Source organism: Ranitomeya imitator, chromosome 3 (assembly GCF_032444005.1).
Source record: "Ranitomeya imitator isolate aRanImi1 chromosome 3, aRanImi1.pri, whole genome shotgun sequence".
In the NCBI taxonomy this organism is placed as follows: domain Eukaryota; kingdom Metazoa; phylum Chordata; class Amphibia; order Anura; family Dendrobatidae; genus Ranitomeya; species Ranitomeya imitator.
Window position 1 is genome coordinate 473,212,452 of NC_091284.1, and position 15,691 is coordinate 473,228,142.

Genomic DNA, 15,691 nt, shown 5'->3' on the forward strand with positions numbered 1-15,691 from the left:
ACAGAATGCTGTAGATAAGCCCCTGATGCCGGTGGGCTTAGCTCAACTTCCATTTTGGGGGTGACAGGTTCCCCTTAACATCATACTGTGCTGCTTACGAGCTCCAGGAAACAAACATTTCAGGTATTAAACTTTATTCTTTAGTAATGCAGCTTTTTTTATTTTTAAGCTGAATAAAAACTAAGCTATCAGTCTTGACCAAATGATGCAAAATACCCAACTTACAAATAAAGAACAGAACATTAAGAGATTATTCAGCAGCTTTTTAATTGTCAACACTTTTCAATACAGGACACATCTGTAGCATATGTTACACAGGGTTATAGAAAAGAATCCTGTTGGCAGGAGACATTGATGACTTCAGATGAGAGCTCAGACTACTGTCCTTTCCAGTCTGTTACACAAAACCGTATATCGTACACCCTGATCAGTAAAGTAGTATTATACATGAAATGTTCTAGTAACTGTTCAGTGATTACGCTTGTATTTAATAAATTAAACAGAAAATCACGTGCCGCTACTGGCAATGGCACCTGGCATCCGCATTACAAGAACCATGCATTCTACGAGTGGTGAGCTTTAGTATACAGAATGAGAAATACAACTTTATAAAAGGACATTGCCAGGTATGGGACCACATTTGTCAAAATCCTTATTTTGTAGAATTAAATGGTAGCAATATTGAATAAATACCTTTGCGAATGGGTTACCTTTTTTGTTATACTGATAATCTGCTATATCATCATCATGGGTAGGAAGGAGGGGGCGGAAAAGTGTTTATCTGATCTCCATTATGGTGTACTTCCATGCAATATCTATAACAGTATTGGTGGCCACACGTAGTTGGTTCATTCATCAAACGAATGTGAAATCCAAAATAAAGTTAGTCCATTTCTCAACTTGGCCACATATGTTAAATGACACCAAGTGTCGAACAATCTTTCTGGGAATATACTTCAATGTAAGGCATTTCAGTTCCGCAAAAAAAAAAATTAATCAAATACAGACTATTTCATTTCAGATGATGATTTATCTCCGCACAATTGGCACGTACATCAACTAAATTCTATGGGGACCTTTAGCGAGTTTTACTACCAGTATTGTTCCTGCAACGTTCACGAGAGCCATTGTATAAGAAAGAACGAGCCATCAGATGTGTTCCAGTCTTTATTCATTGCTGTATTCATATGCTAAATTGAAAATGAATAAAGGCAAAAATGAGAGGATCTTCCTAATAATAAAGGGTTTCCTCATTTCCTTCTGCTCATCTTCGTTCTTGTTTTTCGCCATAAATAAAAATCAGAGAAAAAACTTCACAGATAAAGACATTTATATATAATCTCCTATTAAATATACAGTTAAATTTGGCAATTTTTTTTGCTTAAATGCATATATTTTTTGCTATTTAATTGCATTCAAAATATTGTATTGTTTAACTTTTTAGGCTTTTTTGTCCTCTGTAAGCTCAACTGATGTGGTCTGTGGACCTTTAGAATGAGCTCCCTGCAACATTTTAAATAAAACACAATTTTCAAAAATATTTTTAGCCATAAATACATGCATTTAAGAAAAAAAAAACTGTCCTCAAAAGGTGGACAACCCCTTTATTTTACACAATGCTGAGAAAGTTATTGCACAGCAGTATAATAATATACCGTAGGGCTGTGGTGTAGGGTGGGAAAATTAAGTGACAGATTTTTACTCGCAGCTATGCTCCAGTGTTGACTGCCTTGCGTAAGGGTTTATTATTAGGGCTTATTCAAACATGTTTTTTTCATGTACGAAAAAAACAAACAGTTTTATCACCAATTTTCATCAGTTTTTCTTGTGTGTTGAAAATATATATATTCTCCATAATGTCCTAGTAGAACAGTTCATGAAAAACTTTTTTTGATGGACCAATAGATTGGCATTGCTGAGTTTTATCTGACACTGATCAATATTGGCCACCTGCCAATCATCATGGACATGTGAACAGCCCCATAGACGCACCTACCAAAATACCTGTTGTTTCTAATGCAATTTTTTTCTATTAATCATGTCTCTTTGTATCAGATTTTTTTTTTTAAAGGCATTTTTGACATTTTAGTAAAAGGCTTATTAATAAAGACTTTGGACAAATTATGTTGCTGACCCAATTCCACTATGTAGTTGTTGCAATTATTGATATAAGGACCAGAAATAAATTCAGCAAACTATAAGCAAAACAATCCATTTTTCATGAACAAGGTAAAAAAAAACCTGAAATGTGAAACTGGCCTTATAAACCACAATTAACGATTGATGCCTGCAGCGGTGCGGTACTGTATGTTGGGGGTCTAAGGTAGTATGAAAATCACCTCCTGTCTCTTCACAGGTTCAGTAAGATGCTACTGTCCCTCACCTTTGGGCTGGTTACCGACTATTCTTTTTTACATAGTAATGATAAGCAAACGTGCTCAGATATGGTGTGTTAAGCAAGTGTCTTCGGCGTGCTTGAAAAATATGTTCGAGTCCTTGTGGCTTCATGTGTTGCGGCTGTTTAACAGCTCTAACATATGCATGGATTGCCTTTTAGGCAATCCCTGTATGTGTTGCATCTGTCAAACAGCCGCAAGACATGAAGCCACAAGGACTCGAACATATTTTTCAAGCACGCCGTAAACACTCGGTTAGCACACGAGCGTGTTCGGATAACAGCTTATCTGAGCACGTGCGCTCATCACTATAGTCAGCCACACAACACAAAATGATTAAATACATGTAAGTAATCACCAGTGAGTAAAAAAAATATCAGGAAACTACCATTAATATTCTAAGGAATAGGAGTCCTAAAAATGGAATATTGGGAGTCAGAAGCAATACGGGATGCCCTTAGGCTGCTAATGAGGACAATAAAGAAGTAATGGAGTGGCTTCTCAAATTTAAAGTAAGAGGAAATCCACCATTTATGCAACTCTGGCTGGAAAGGATCACTGGACCATCCAACCAATAACTGATGGAAAGCTAGTTAGCAAGCCATTTTAGTTCCCTCCTTGCCATTCAACAAAAGATTTGCTTCTTAACATACAACAAGCGCTTCCTGTAGTCCCGGATTGAAATGCAGTGAGCCATCCAATGGGACATAGTGCGCTGATTACTAGTGACATTAGGGGGTGCCCTACTACCAAGAGGATTAATGGGTGATAGAGCGCCCATCTTTTGCCTGGTTACGTGCAACCTGCACAAGAACCTAATGGCTTTGACGTTATGTCCATTGTGTGAGTGGTTGTAACATTAGGAATGTCTTAGAAGATTTGTAATTTATAAATATATACTTGTAAACGGTTACTGAAAGGTCAAACCATTGTTTCACAGAAAAATATATCAGTTGCTTACTTTAATTACTGCTGTACAATCATGTAAAATAATCTAACGAACGACTATGGAATGTAGCTACTGAAAGTGTTACTAAGGTGGGCTTCACACGTCTGAGGTCGAGAATGGCCAAAGGTCTCCTGACCCCAACTCCACAACAAAGGAATATATGAGGTTGTTTAGTTCGGATCAGGAGACCTGAAGCCTGTCTGGATAATGCGGTCAATACACAAACTGTGAATGTTAGACACGAAAGCCATCCCTAGGCGTAAAAAAAAAATTATAAAAAATAAAAAAAATCAGAATCTGAAACCATTTAGGGAGCTTTAAATTAGGGCATCTGATAGAATCGCTAATAAAGAACTGGTAATAACTGTCTCTATGTAAACTATGATTGTATACGGGGTTACTTGTTCCGCTACTAGGACTAGCCCTAATTTAAGTTGCATCTTGTTGATAGATTCTCTCATGCTAAAGTAAAACTGAAAGATTATGTGGGGCTTGTGGCTGTCATAGATCCACCAGGAAATATACAGCATCCATACGTGAGTGAAATTTACCCTTTCTACAGACAAATGCAAGTATGACATGAGTATTTATATATGCTGCAAAAAAACAAACATGACATGCAACAGACAGAATCACTGTTACCGCTGTACACATTACACCGGCAGTGCATGCTGCAATATACAGAAAGAAACTCGGTTTTAATGTCTATATACTGCACAACTGAATCATTGACAGACCACACCACTGCTCGTTATGTTACAAGTCCTTTACAAATAAACAAAAACAATTGCACCAGTATTGCTAATGTTCTTCGTGTGCGAGTGATCAATTTTTACTGCAGCTGAGTCAAGACAATAGAACCGTGAAATGAAATTCTGACCTCCAGCCATACAGGAATGAGAACCAATATACTTCTTTATGTTCAGAGGTTCTGCATTTGGATTCATAATTGGGTCAAGCTCTGTTTGCAGCAGATACTTTTACCCATATTGTAACAACTGGACTGATGTTCATAGAGTAGATTCCAAAATTTCCATAAGGCTATAATCCTAAGAGTAAAATAATTCAAACCGAAGGGCATTGTGCAACAGAAAAGGACCACATTATAATGTGCACAATAGACCTGTCAAATAACTATACTTCTGAGAAAGCGAATGGGACAAGTAGAATGGTTTATGTAAAGGCCGTCACAAAAGTCCTCCACTTGTTATTTTACTTTTAAAATGAAAAGAAAAGACAAAATACACATACTTTTATTATTATTATTATTGTAGGGACAGCACTGTTTAGTAAAGAGTAAGCAAAAGGTTTCATTAGTGTTCCTCATGGAAAGATTTTGCTCCTAGCTCTCAGGACACCTACCTGCCCAATGATTTATTCCCTTATACAGTGCTCTTATTCACATACAGCCATGTCCTCTGATCTGGTATAAGAGTTAAATAATTAATTGTTACTATAAAGATGAGTTTTACAAAAAACTCAGCTGCAACCGTAGATCTGTGTGACACAGCAATGTCATGTCTCAGGAAGCTGATTAATGTCAGTCAGTTTTGTATCGTTCAGAATAGCTCGGATTGCCTCTAATGACTCTGTTTGCCGAATACGTTCCAACTGCACCTAAAAACAAAAAAACAAAACTCAAAACATAAATGTACTGTTTTGTGTTGTCATCACATAAGGCTAGAAACATACACATAATTCAATCTTTTAAAATACAAATATACATGAAGTGAATGTCTTGTCAGGAGTTCACAAACTATCTTTCCTATGTAGCTGCCGACAAACAGTTAATCATTTCTCACTGCTATTGCTTGCATTTAACTCTGCTCCCATTAGGGCGGAGCCTGGATCCGTGATTACAGATGACGTACAGGAAGTGTAAAGTGGTCTGAGACACACCCCCCTGTCTCCTGATTGGTTCAGACCTCTGTGCTCTCCCTCCAGCTCATTCATCAGCTGATCTTCCAGCACCTTCTCATGAGACAACTTCTTTAATTAACGTCAACTATATACTTTGCTTAAGTTAAATTTAACCTCTTTTTAACCTGTTTCTGCATATGTGGCCCTGTAGCTTACACCAAGTAGAATTAAAGGGATTGTCCAGTTTAATTTTAATCCATCGGCTTCTTGTACATAAACATAACAAATTCAGTTGTACGATCACACTGCTGCTCCAGGCAACAGTGGTGACTGTGAGAACGTAAGCACTTCACCTATTCACTGACTTTAGCAGTCATTGAAAGGTAGAAGGCACACAACTCGGTTAGAATTCCAAAGTGTGTAAGCTAACCTAATACAGTATGAAGCAGGTCTCTGAACCTAACTTGTTATCAATAGATTCTAAGAAATACAATTGTGGCAAATTCATTCAGAGGATGTATGTTGTATAACACAATACCAATTTACACCAAAAATCTTTGAGATAGAAGACTAAATGCATATACAGTTTCCAACAATATATAATAACGTTCATGTGGTTTCACCTGCAGAGTTTGTGACAACTTCACAAAGTCTCTTTGCACCTGCTCACTAACATCCAGTTCTGTTTGTAGCCGCTGTGCTTTGTTCTTTTCTTCAAAGAGCAAATGTTCAAGACTTGTCTAACAAAACAAGAACATAAAAGAGAGATTTCATTGTAAATGAAGAATCAATCTTCCTTCTAAACAGGCTTTTTGTGCACTTTCTCTTCTCAGAATATTTTGCAATAACCTTCTAGTGTGCAACTGTGCCCATACATCCTGGGATACAAGCTGTCAAAATCCCCAGCAATGACGTGGCCTTCCTGAGAGTCATGGTAGGGTTGGCTATCACTTTTCATACCTGGTATTACATTTTTTCATTCTTTTCTTCTGGAAGGTAACAGCTGTGGCTTAGGCTACGTTCACACTAGCGTTGCGCCGCCCTGCGTCGGCGACGCAACGCGCGACGCATGGAAAAACGCGCGCAAACGCGCGCAAAAACGCGCGCGTTTTGCGACGCGTGCGTCGTTTTTTGACGAAATCGGACGCAAGAAAAATGCACCTTGTAGCGTTTTCTTGCGTCCGACGCTAGCGTCTAAAACGACGCACGTGTCGGAAAACGCGTGCAAAAAGACGCACGCGTCCCCTATGTTAAACATAGGGGCGCGTCGCCGCTGCGTCGCCGCTGCGTCGCCGACGCAACAGCGACGCGACGCTAATGTGAACGTAGCCTTACTCAGTCTAAAGGTACCTTCACACATAACGATATTGTTAACGATATCGTTGCTTTTTGTGACGTAGCAACGATATCGTTAATAAAATCGTTATGTGTGACAGCGACCAACGATCAGGCCCCTGCTGGGAGATCGTTGGTCGCTGAACAAAGTCCAGAACTTTATTTTGTCGCTGGATCTCCCGTGGACATCGCTGGATCGGCGTGTGTGACACCGATCCAGCGATGTCTTCACTGGTAACCAGGGTAAACATCGGGTAACTAAGCGCAGGGCCGCGCTTAGTAACCCGATGTTTACCCTGGTTACCATCCTAAAAGTAAAAAAAACAAACAGTACATACTTACCTAACGCTGTCTGTCCTCCAGCGCTGTGCTCTGCATTCCTCCTGCACTGTCTGTGAGCGTAGGTCAGCCGGAAAGCAGAGCGGTGACGTCACCGCTCTGCTTTCCGGCCGCTGTGCTCACACAGACAGTGCAGGAGGAGAGCAGAGCACAGCGCTGGAGGACAGACGGCTGTAGGTAAGTATGTAGTGTTTGTTTTTTTTTACTTTTAGGATGGTAACCAGGGTAAACATCGGGTTACTAAGCGCGGCCCTGCGCTTACCCGATGTTTACCCTTGTTACCGACATCGTTGGTCGCTGGAGAGCTGTCTGTGTGACAGCTCTCCAGCGACCAAACAGCGACGCTGCAGCGATCCGGATCGTTGTCGGTATCGCTGCAGCGTCGCTAAGTGTGAAGGGGCCTTTAGAAATGGCCCAGAAAAATCTGAACTCTTAAGGGGACTAGTCTGGACTATTTCAGGTTCCGAAGCCAGCAGCCAGCCTAATTTGGTCAGGGTGGTTCTGACACTTGCTAATTGGGAGTTGCAATATTCAACAGATTTGCCCAGAATCAGAAAATTGTCTAAATATGGTATTACTAGGGTGTTGTGCTCCCACAGATGAACTGTCACTTTTGCTATAATTTTCATAAAGACCCTTGAGACCATTAACAAACCGAAGGGCAGGGCCCTGAATTGAAAATTAGTTTAACACAAACTTGACATCTCCAGAACACATACAATCATTCCCCATACGAAAAAAGTGCTGGAGTACAAAATAAGCACAGGACAACTCCCATTATAAATAGATCCTACAGAGAACTGTGAAGTATAACGTCCCAAAAATCAGAAACTGTGAACTGAATTATAAAAATACAAATTTTTATTGAACAAATATAGACAAAACAAGTAAAAAATTCAGTGTTTGGAAAGAAAGAATGGTGATGACACAATTACAAAAACTGCATCCGCTGCTCACATTGGGCACAATTTTCACAACGTGTGTCGGTACATCGGGCCGACGCAAGTGTGAAAGAAGCCTAACCCTAAATTTAGCCCCAACCCTAACCCTAAATTTAGCCCCAACCATAACCCTAAATTTAGCCCCAACCCAAACCCTAAATTTAGCCCCAACCCAAACCCTAAATTTAGCCCCAACCCTAAATTTAGGCCCAACCCTAACCCTAAATTTAGCCCCAACCCTAACCCTAAATTTAGCCCCAACCCTAACCCTAAATTTAGCTTCAACCCTAACCCTAAATTTAGCCCCAACCCTAACCCTAAATTTAGCCCCAACCCTAACCCTAAATTTAGCCCCAACCCTAACCCTAAATTTAGCTTCAACCCTAACCCTAAATTTAGCCCCAACCCTAACCCTAAATTTAGCCCCAACCTTAACCCTAAATTTAGCCCCAACCTTAAATTTAGCCCCAACCCTAACCCTAAATTTAGCCCCAACCCTAACCCTAAATTTAGCCCCAACCCTAAATTTAGCCCCAACACTGCGCATGCGCCCGCCATTTTCTTACCGCATGAAGAAGCCAGCGGGCAGGAGGGGATGCAAGAGGACCCAGGGACACCGATAAGCATAACAGGGTCCCCGAATCCCCCTATTTCTCTGTCCTCTGATGTGCGATCAAATCAGAAGACAGAGAATAACACATCGCTTTTTTTTTTTTTGCGACCACCGGTAAACAGTTAATTACCGGCGATCGCAAAACAGGGGTCATGTTCCCCCAGGCAGCCGAGACCCCAAAGATCTTCCGGGTGCCGGCCGGCGGGTGCACTGCGCATGCGCCTACCAATTTTTGGCCGGAAAAAGATGGTGGCGCCCACTGGGAGCCACGAGAAGCACCGGGGGAGACAGGTGAGTATCGGGGGGCTATCGGGGACCCCATTTCTTTGTCCTTTGACGTGCGATCACATCGGAGGACAGAAAAATTACATGGGAAATCGCGTTTTTTTTTGTTTGTTTTTTTTGCGACTGCCGGTAAACGGTTAATTACCGGCGATTGCAACTCGGGGGTCGGAAAAACCCCCCCCCGAATCATGTTCTCTGGGGTCTCGGCTACCCCCGGCAACCGAGACCCCAGAGAAAATCGGACTCTGGGGGGCGCTATTCACTTTTTCCACAGCGCCATTAATTAACGGCGCTGTGGTTTAAGTACCCTTAACTGCCGCCGTTAAAAGACATATCGGCGGTCGTTAAGGGAACATGTCAGGTAACACATGCTGTACAAACCGTGGTTTGGGAAGCATGTATAAGGCACTGGCTGTATGATCACAGTCATGTATGTTTGCCTCTAAAACACTGTGGTGTTTCAGAGAAAGATATACTTCTAATAGGCACCTGAGACTGAGGTGTGCGGGTGACTAGTCGTACAGGCGGGGTCCCCATGGACTCGCCCGGCTGACAGTGACTGGCAAGCCTCTTCCTTTACCCATGGTTTGGGCAGCATGCATCACCTGACAGGTTCCCTTTAAGACTGGTGTTTCATACGCCAGCCTAACAAATAAGGTATTTGGAGTGGTTTGCTTCAAATTTATTATTGACACATACTAATGAATACATAAGTATTTTAGTCTGAAAATGAGAATTAAATCCTGCTATGAGAAGGTTTGTGATACAATGTATGCTGTTTTCTGACTTATCTTAAGAAATCTCTCTAAAATATGCATCTTTCAATTATCATTTGGCAAAAAATGTAAAAAGTGTTTAACTTGGTGCACACTAACGTTGGCAATTCTCTAACACAAACACTGCTAAATAAGTGTGTACCACAGTTCCTTTGGGATTTTTGAGTGCATGGGAATCAAGCACATAAATATTTATCAGTAAATTTGCTTCAAGGATCCTTTAGGTTTAGGGAGTGGCTGGCCACAACTCTACCCACATTTGGTGAGCCATTAACCAGGGTTGGGTGGAGTTTCCCTAGAGATACCCACATGTCACAGCTGATCCAACCATGAATATTTCTTAGGAGGTCAGGAGACCAGTGACGGCTGAGCGTTGGCCAACAGCCATCGTTGACGTGTATCAGCAGCAACAGCGTATTTTCCAAGTCAACAGTTTGGAAATCCTCAAACAAATCTATTATAATCTAGAATTCTTAATACAAGAAATGTCTTAACATTTACCTTGCCTGAGGTCTCCTTTCTAAGCTGCTCTTCTAAAGAGATTTTCAGTTCTTGAATATCCTGAAGTTCTTTTGTTTTTTGCTGCAAGGTAGATTCCAGCTGTAGGAAAAAAAAAGAAAAAAAGAACGCCAACTAATCATACTATGATACTATTGTACACCAGACCTTATAATTGACCTGCCTCAAGAGATCACTTGGCACCATGTAGCAACCAGTCAGCTAACAGACCGTGAATGCAGCTTTTGACTGTGCATTTGCCTCGGATCCGGGTAAGGTAAATCAAGCAATGTATTTGGCTTTAATCCTGACAAACATGCATTAATAAAGAAATGCTATTTAAAAAAAAGTCTACATGTGAAAATCCTCAATAAGAACATAGATTTAGGCCCATACCTGCTCCTTTTCCACTTTTATCCTGTCCAGCTCCACTTTTAAACTTGATATTGATGCTATAAAAAAAAGAGAAGCAAATTATCTTAACATTGAAGAAGAATAAATCCAGCAAGAATGTGTCTGCATATGAAACCACACAGTGATGGCACAAAAACTAAATGAATAAATCGCAATGATAACCATACATACTGTCATATATTGGACATCTATTTTCAGGAATGTTAAAGGTACACAATGAGGCTTGTGAATATGAACTTACTCCAACCCTAAATTTTTAGGGGTTGTTCATGTCCAGACTAAAGAAAATTCTTCCATTACTCTATGTGACTAGAATCTCCTGTGCTAAAACATGGAGAAGTGGAGGAGATTCTAGTCAGCATGTGACCTCAAGTATGGAAATTGCATACATGTTGTCATATACAAAGAGGACTAGATTTCTTGCTCTTCAGGACTTGTCTGCAGCTAATTTGAGCCTACCAGAGATAGTTTAGTGAATGAACATGGGACCGAAGAAACAAATATCTCATACCTTCTAAGATGTCTTTCAGTGATAGGTAAAGAAGAAAAGAAAAGAACATAAAGGATCAACAAGAACAAATAGCATAAATAAAGAATAACAAATAGAATAAAGCATAATTAAAAACTACACTAGGCACAATAAACTACGGTTGCAAACGTGCTTGTAAGATTTAAAGAGCATTTTTATCTAAAACAAAAACAACCACATTCTCATAAATCACAAGTTACAATAATAGTCAAAATTCAGTAATTAATTTTGACATCTTGGAATTTTTTTCTATTCTGCAATTGAGCAGAGGGATTGGATATTTCATGGCATGCTGAAGTGTCGACAAAAAAATGTACATATATTTTTGGGGCACGAGGAGCACAATCCGTTTAAAAGGGAACCCTTCATCATGAAAATGTAGTAATCATGTGATAGAGCAGGGAGAGAGGAGCAGCTTTATGCATGGGTCTGTAAGAAAATATTAAGCATAGCCTGTGATTTTACAATTTATACCTCTACTCCTGGGATATTTGGCCCCATCAGTGACTGACCGCTGTCTGTCTCCCTACGCACATTTACACAATAAAAGCTGTAAATTACTGACAAAACCGCCCACTGGAAAAGTGATATGCACAGTGAAAAATTAAAGGAATCCATTATATGAAAATAAATTTATGATCTCAATTCACAATCCAGTTTTAAGATCTCTGCTTGCTGTCCATCCATAAAAACATGCTTGTTTAATGGGGGTCTATACTTTCAAGAAACTATTCAGTTTAAGCTGTCACGTATGTACACAAGAGGAATAAGACTATATCTTGCCATAACATGATTAGTCTCATTATTCAGCACTTTCTCCCTTTGCATTGATCTATCTCCCAGCTTTTGGATAGAGACTAGCTGATACAGTGATTAGAGGAAAAAGATTAACATTTCTTTAAAAAGATACATTGTAAAGATTGTACTATTGGTTTATGTAGTTTGCTGGAGGTACAGTCCCCAATCCAGAGACTGGAAATCTGTATAACTTACAAATGCACAATAAAGATGTGTAATGCCTCCTACACTATTCTCATCTAGATCAGCAATGGATGGGGGTGCAGTGACTTCTAGGATATACAGTCTTTTGCGTTTTAATTATTTTGTACAAGAGCCCTTTAACCCCTTCATGACCTTGGGATTTTTCGTTTTTCCGTGTTCGTTTTTCACTCCCCTCCTTCCCAGAGCGATAACTTTTTTATTTTTCCATTAATTTGGCCATGTGAGGGCTTATTTTTTGCGGGACGAGTTGTACTTTTGAACGACATCATTGGTTTTAGCATGTCGTGTACTAGAAAACAGGAAAAAAATTCCAAGTGCGGTGAAATTGCAAAAAAAGTGCAATCCCACACTTGTTTTTTGTTTGGCTTTTTTGCTAGGTTCACTAAATGCTAAAACTGACCTGCCATTATGATTCTCCAGGTCAGTACGAGTTCATAGACACCTAACATGACTAGGTTATTTTTTATCTAAATGGTGAAAAAAAATTCCAAACTTTGCTATAAAAAAAAAAAAAAATTGCGCCATTTTCCGATACCCGTAGCGTCTCCATTTTTCGTGATCTGGGGTCGGTTGAGGGCTTATTTTTTGCGTGCCGAGATGACGTTTTTAATGATAGCATTTTGGTGCAGATACGTTCTTTTGATCGCCCGTTATTGCATTTTAATGCAATGTCGCGGCGACCAAAAAAACGTAATTCTGGCGTTTTGAATTTTTTTCCCGCTACGCTGTTTAGCGATCAGGTTAATGCTTTTTTTTAGTTGATAGATCGGGCGATTCTGAGCGCGGCGATACCAAATATGCGTAGATTTTATATTTTTTTTAATTGATTTATTTTGATTGGGGCGAAAGGGGGGTGATTTAAACTTTTATATTTTTTTTATTTTTTTAACATTTTTTTCAACTTTTTTTTTTTCACTTTTGCCATGCTTCAATAGCCTCCATGGGAGGCTAGAAGCAGGCACAGCACGATCGCCTCTGCTACATAGCAGCGATCTGCTGTTCGCTGCTATGTAGCAGAAATGGAGGTGTGCTGTGAGCGCCGACCACAGGGTGGCGCTCACAGCCACCGGCGATCAGTAACCATAGAGGTCTCAAGGACCTCTATGGTTACCATTCACAAGCATCGCCGACCCCCGATCATGTGACGGGGGTCGGCGATGACGTCATTTCCGGCCGCCCGGCCGGATGCGGTAGTTAAATGCCGCTGTCTGCGTTTGACAGCGGCATTTAACTAGTTAATGGGTGCGGGCAGATCGCGATTCTGCCCGCGCCTATTACGGGCACATGTCAGCTGTTCAAAACAGCCGACATGTCCCGGCTTTGGTGCGGGCTCACCGCGGAGCTTTGCATCAAAGCAGGGGATCTGACCTCGGACGTACTATCCCGTCCGAGGTCAGATAGGGGTTAAATGTGCTTATAAATGGCAAAAATGATGCAAAAAATCAGTTTCATGCTCTATTCTTTCAGATTAACTGTGTGTTTTATCCAAAGTATTAAAATGGATGAAAATGTTTCATCAACATTTAGACAATCTTTGTTTTATTAGGCCCTTTAGTGTATAGTCTTATTTTTCACAAATTTGTATGCGCAACATGAAAGTAAAATAAAGAGCAAATGTGTTCTATAACCGTATTCTGCCATCACTATTTCAAAGACATTCCGTCCTGGATAAGTGCAATGAGAAGTTACCTATTTCCTCTTTACAATTCTCGATTTCAATCTGAAGTGTTTCTTCTATGTTTTCCTTCTGACACTGTTCTGCTTGAATTTGCTCTTTCAAGAAGAGAATTTCTGCTTTCAGCTTTTCTTCAAGGTGGTCTGAGGCTGTACGGACACTAATAATGTCTTCACGGTATTTCAAAACTAACTCATGCAGTTCCTGAGAAAAAGAAAAGAAAGCCTTAGCCTACAACAGTATATTGAAAAATTTTGCCTATAATGTCATAGAGATACATTTCATTGTGTTAAACAGGCAGGAGCATAAACATAATATTCCCACGGTATTTCAGAGGAGTGGAGAGAAAGATGACAGTACTTTCTTTAAAATCGGAACCAGCCCATAAACATTGGATGATTCCACTAAAAACATGCAACTTTAGGAAGGCTAGAAGTGCATGGATAACAAGGAAATAGTATTGTAGATCTGCTCCCCTGAAACATCATTTCTAGAGTGGCCTCCAAAAAAATTACACAATAAATTATATCAATATTTAAAGGGAACCTATCGGACAGTAACACTACCCCTGCAAAAGAATAGGCAGGTAATATCAGGTAGGGCAGTGTGAAAAATCATGAAAGACATGCATTTCAAGCACAGTAGTGAAACTACAGTCTACGGCTCCTTTCCACACATCTTAATTGACAGTGAAAACCGAGGCACTGCTATATTAAGTCACCTCTACTCTTTACTAGCGATGGGCGAACCCGTGGCCGAACATTTAAAAAAAAGTTTGGTTCGGGTACCAGAGCGGTACCCAAACTCAAAACCGATTCAAATGAATGGGGGGCCCGAATATCGAGTATTTCCCACATTGTCAAAAGGTTACCGCCGGTCACAGCCGTTGGCCGATTAGGGTACTCTCATCATCCTACACGTGCTTTCACTGATAAACCTGTGCAATAAATAAATACCGTATATACTCGAGTATAAGCTGAGATTTTCAGCCCAAATTTTTGGGCTGAAAGTGCCCCTCTCGGCTTATACTCGAGTCACGGTCGGCGGGTGAGGGGGAGAGAGCGTGTCGCATACTCACCTAGTCCCGGCGCTCCCCCTGCCCGTCCCACGGTCTTTGGTGCCGCAGCTCTTCCCCTGTTCAGCGGTCACATGGTACCGCTTATTAAAGTTATGAATATGGACTCTACTCCCATAGAGGTGGAGCCGCATATTCATTTCTCTAATGAGCGGTAACGATGACCGCTGACAGAGGAAGAGGCTGCAGCACCCGGAGACCAGCTGTCCGGGGGAAGGAGCCAGGGACGCCGGGAGCAGGTAAGTATGTCATATTTACCTGTCCGCGTTCCACCCGCCGGGCGCCGCTCAGTCTTCGCGTCCCCTTGCAGTGACTGTTCAGGTCAGAGGGCGCGATGACGTACTAGTGTGCGCGCCGCCCTCTGCCTGAACAGTCAGTGCGGAGAGACGCCGAGACGGGACACTGAGGAGCTGCAAGCAAGAGAGGTGAGTATGTCGTTTTATTTTTTTATTGCTGCAGCAGCAGCATTATATATTGCACGGATTTATGTGGGGCATCTATGGGGCCATAATGAACGGTGCAGAGCATTATATGTGGCACAGCTTTATGTGGAGCATCTATGGGGCCATAATGAACGGTGCAGAGCATTATATGTGGCACAGCTTTATGTGGAGCATCTATGGGGCCATAATGAATGGTATGGAGCATCTATTTTTATTTTTGAAATTCACCTGTAGCTGCTGCATTTTCCACCCTAGGCTTATACTCGAGTCAATAAGTTTTCCCAGTTTTTTGTGGCAAAATTAGGGGGGTCGGCTTATACTTGTGTCGGCTTATACTTGGGTCGGCTTATACTCGAGTATATACGGTACATTTAAAAAATGAAATGAGGTCCCTTCTAATTTTGACCACCTGACAGCTGCAGCACTCAGCTGTTATAGTTATCTTGGTTGGTTATCTAAAATAGAGCGGTCCCCACAACGCTCTTTTTTTTTTTTTTTAATTATTTAAATAAGTAATAAAAAATAGCATAGGGTCCCTTCCCCCCCCCCCATTTTTGACAG

At 40.9% G+C, this 15,691-nt stretch overlaps 1 protein-coding gene across 1 annotated transcript in view; it reads right to left on the reverse strand.

Moving 5' to 3' along the window:
• Positions 1-248: 248 nt before the first annotated feature.
• The window catches only part of RABEP1 (rabaptin, RAB GTPase binding effector protein 1), a 93,955-nt gene continuing 78,512 nt past the window's right edge, over positions 249-15,691 (reverse strand). Inside the window, exons 14-18 of the mRNA XM_069757488.1 lie at positions 13,627-13,816; positions 10,389-10,444; positions 9,996-10,094; positions 5,829-5,945; positions 249-4,962 (exon numbers count right to left, since the gene is read on the reverse strand). Of these exons, the coding sequence (XP_069613589.1) occupies positions 4,861-4,962; positions 5,829-5,945; positions 9,996-10,094; positions 10,389-10,444; positions 13,627-13,816 (564 nt within the window). The 3' untranslated portion in view covers positions 249-4,860. The remainder of the gene's footprint in view (positions 4,963-5,828; positions 5,946-9,995; positions 10,095-10,388; positions 10,445-13,626; positions 13,817-15,691) is intronic.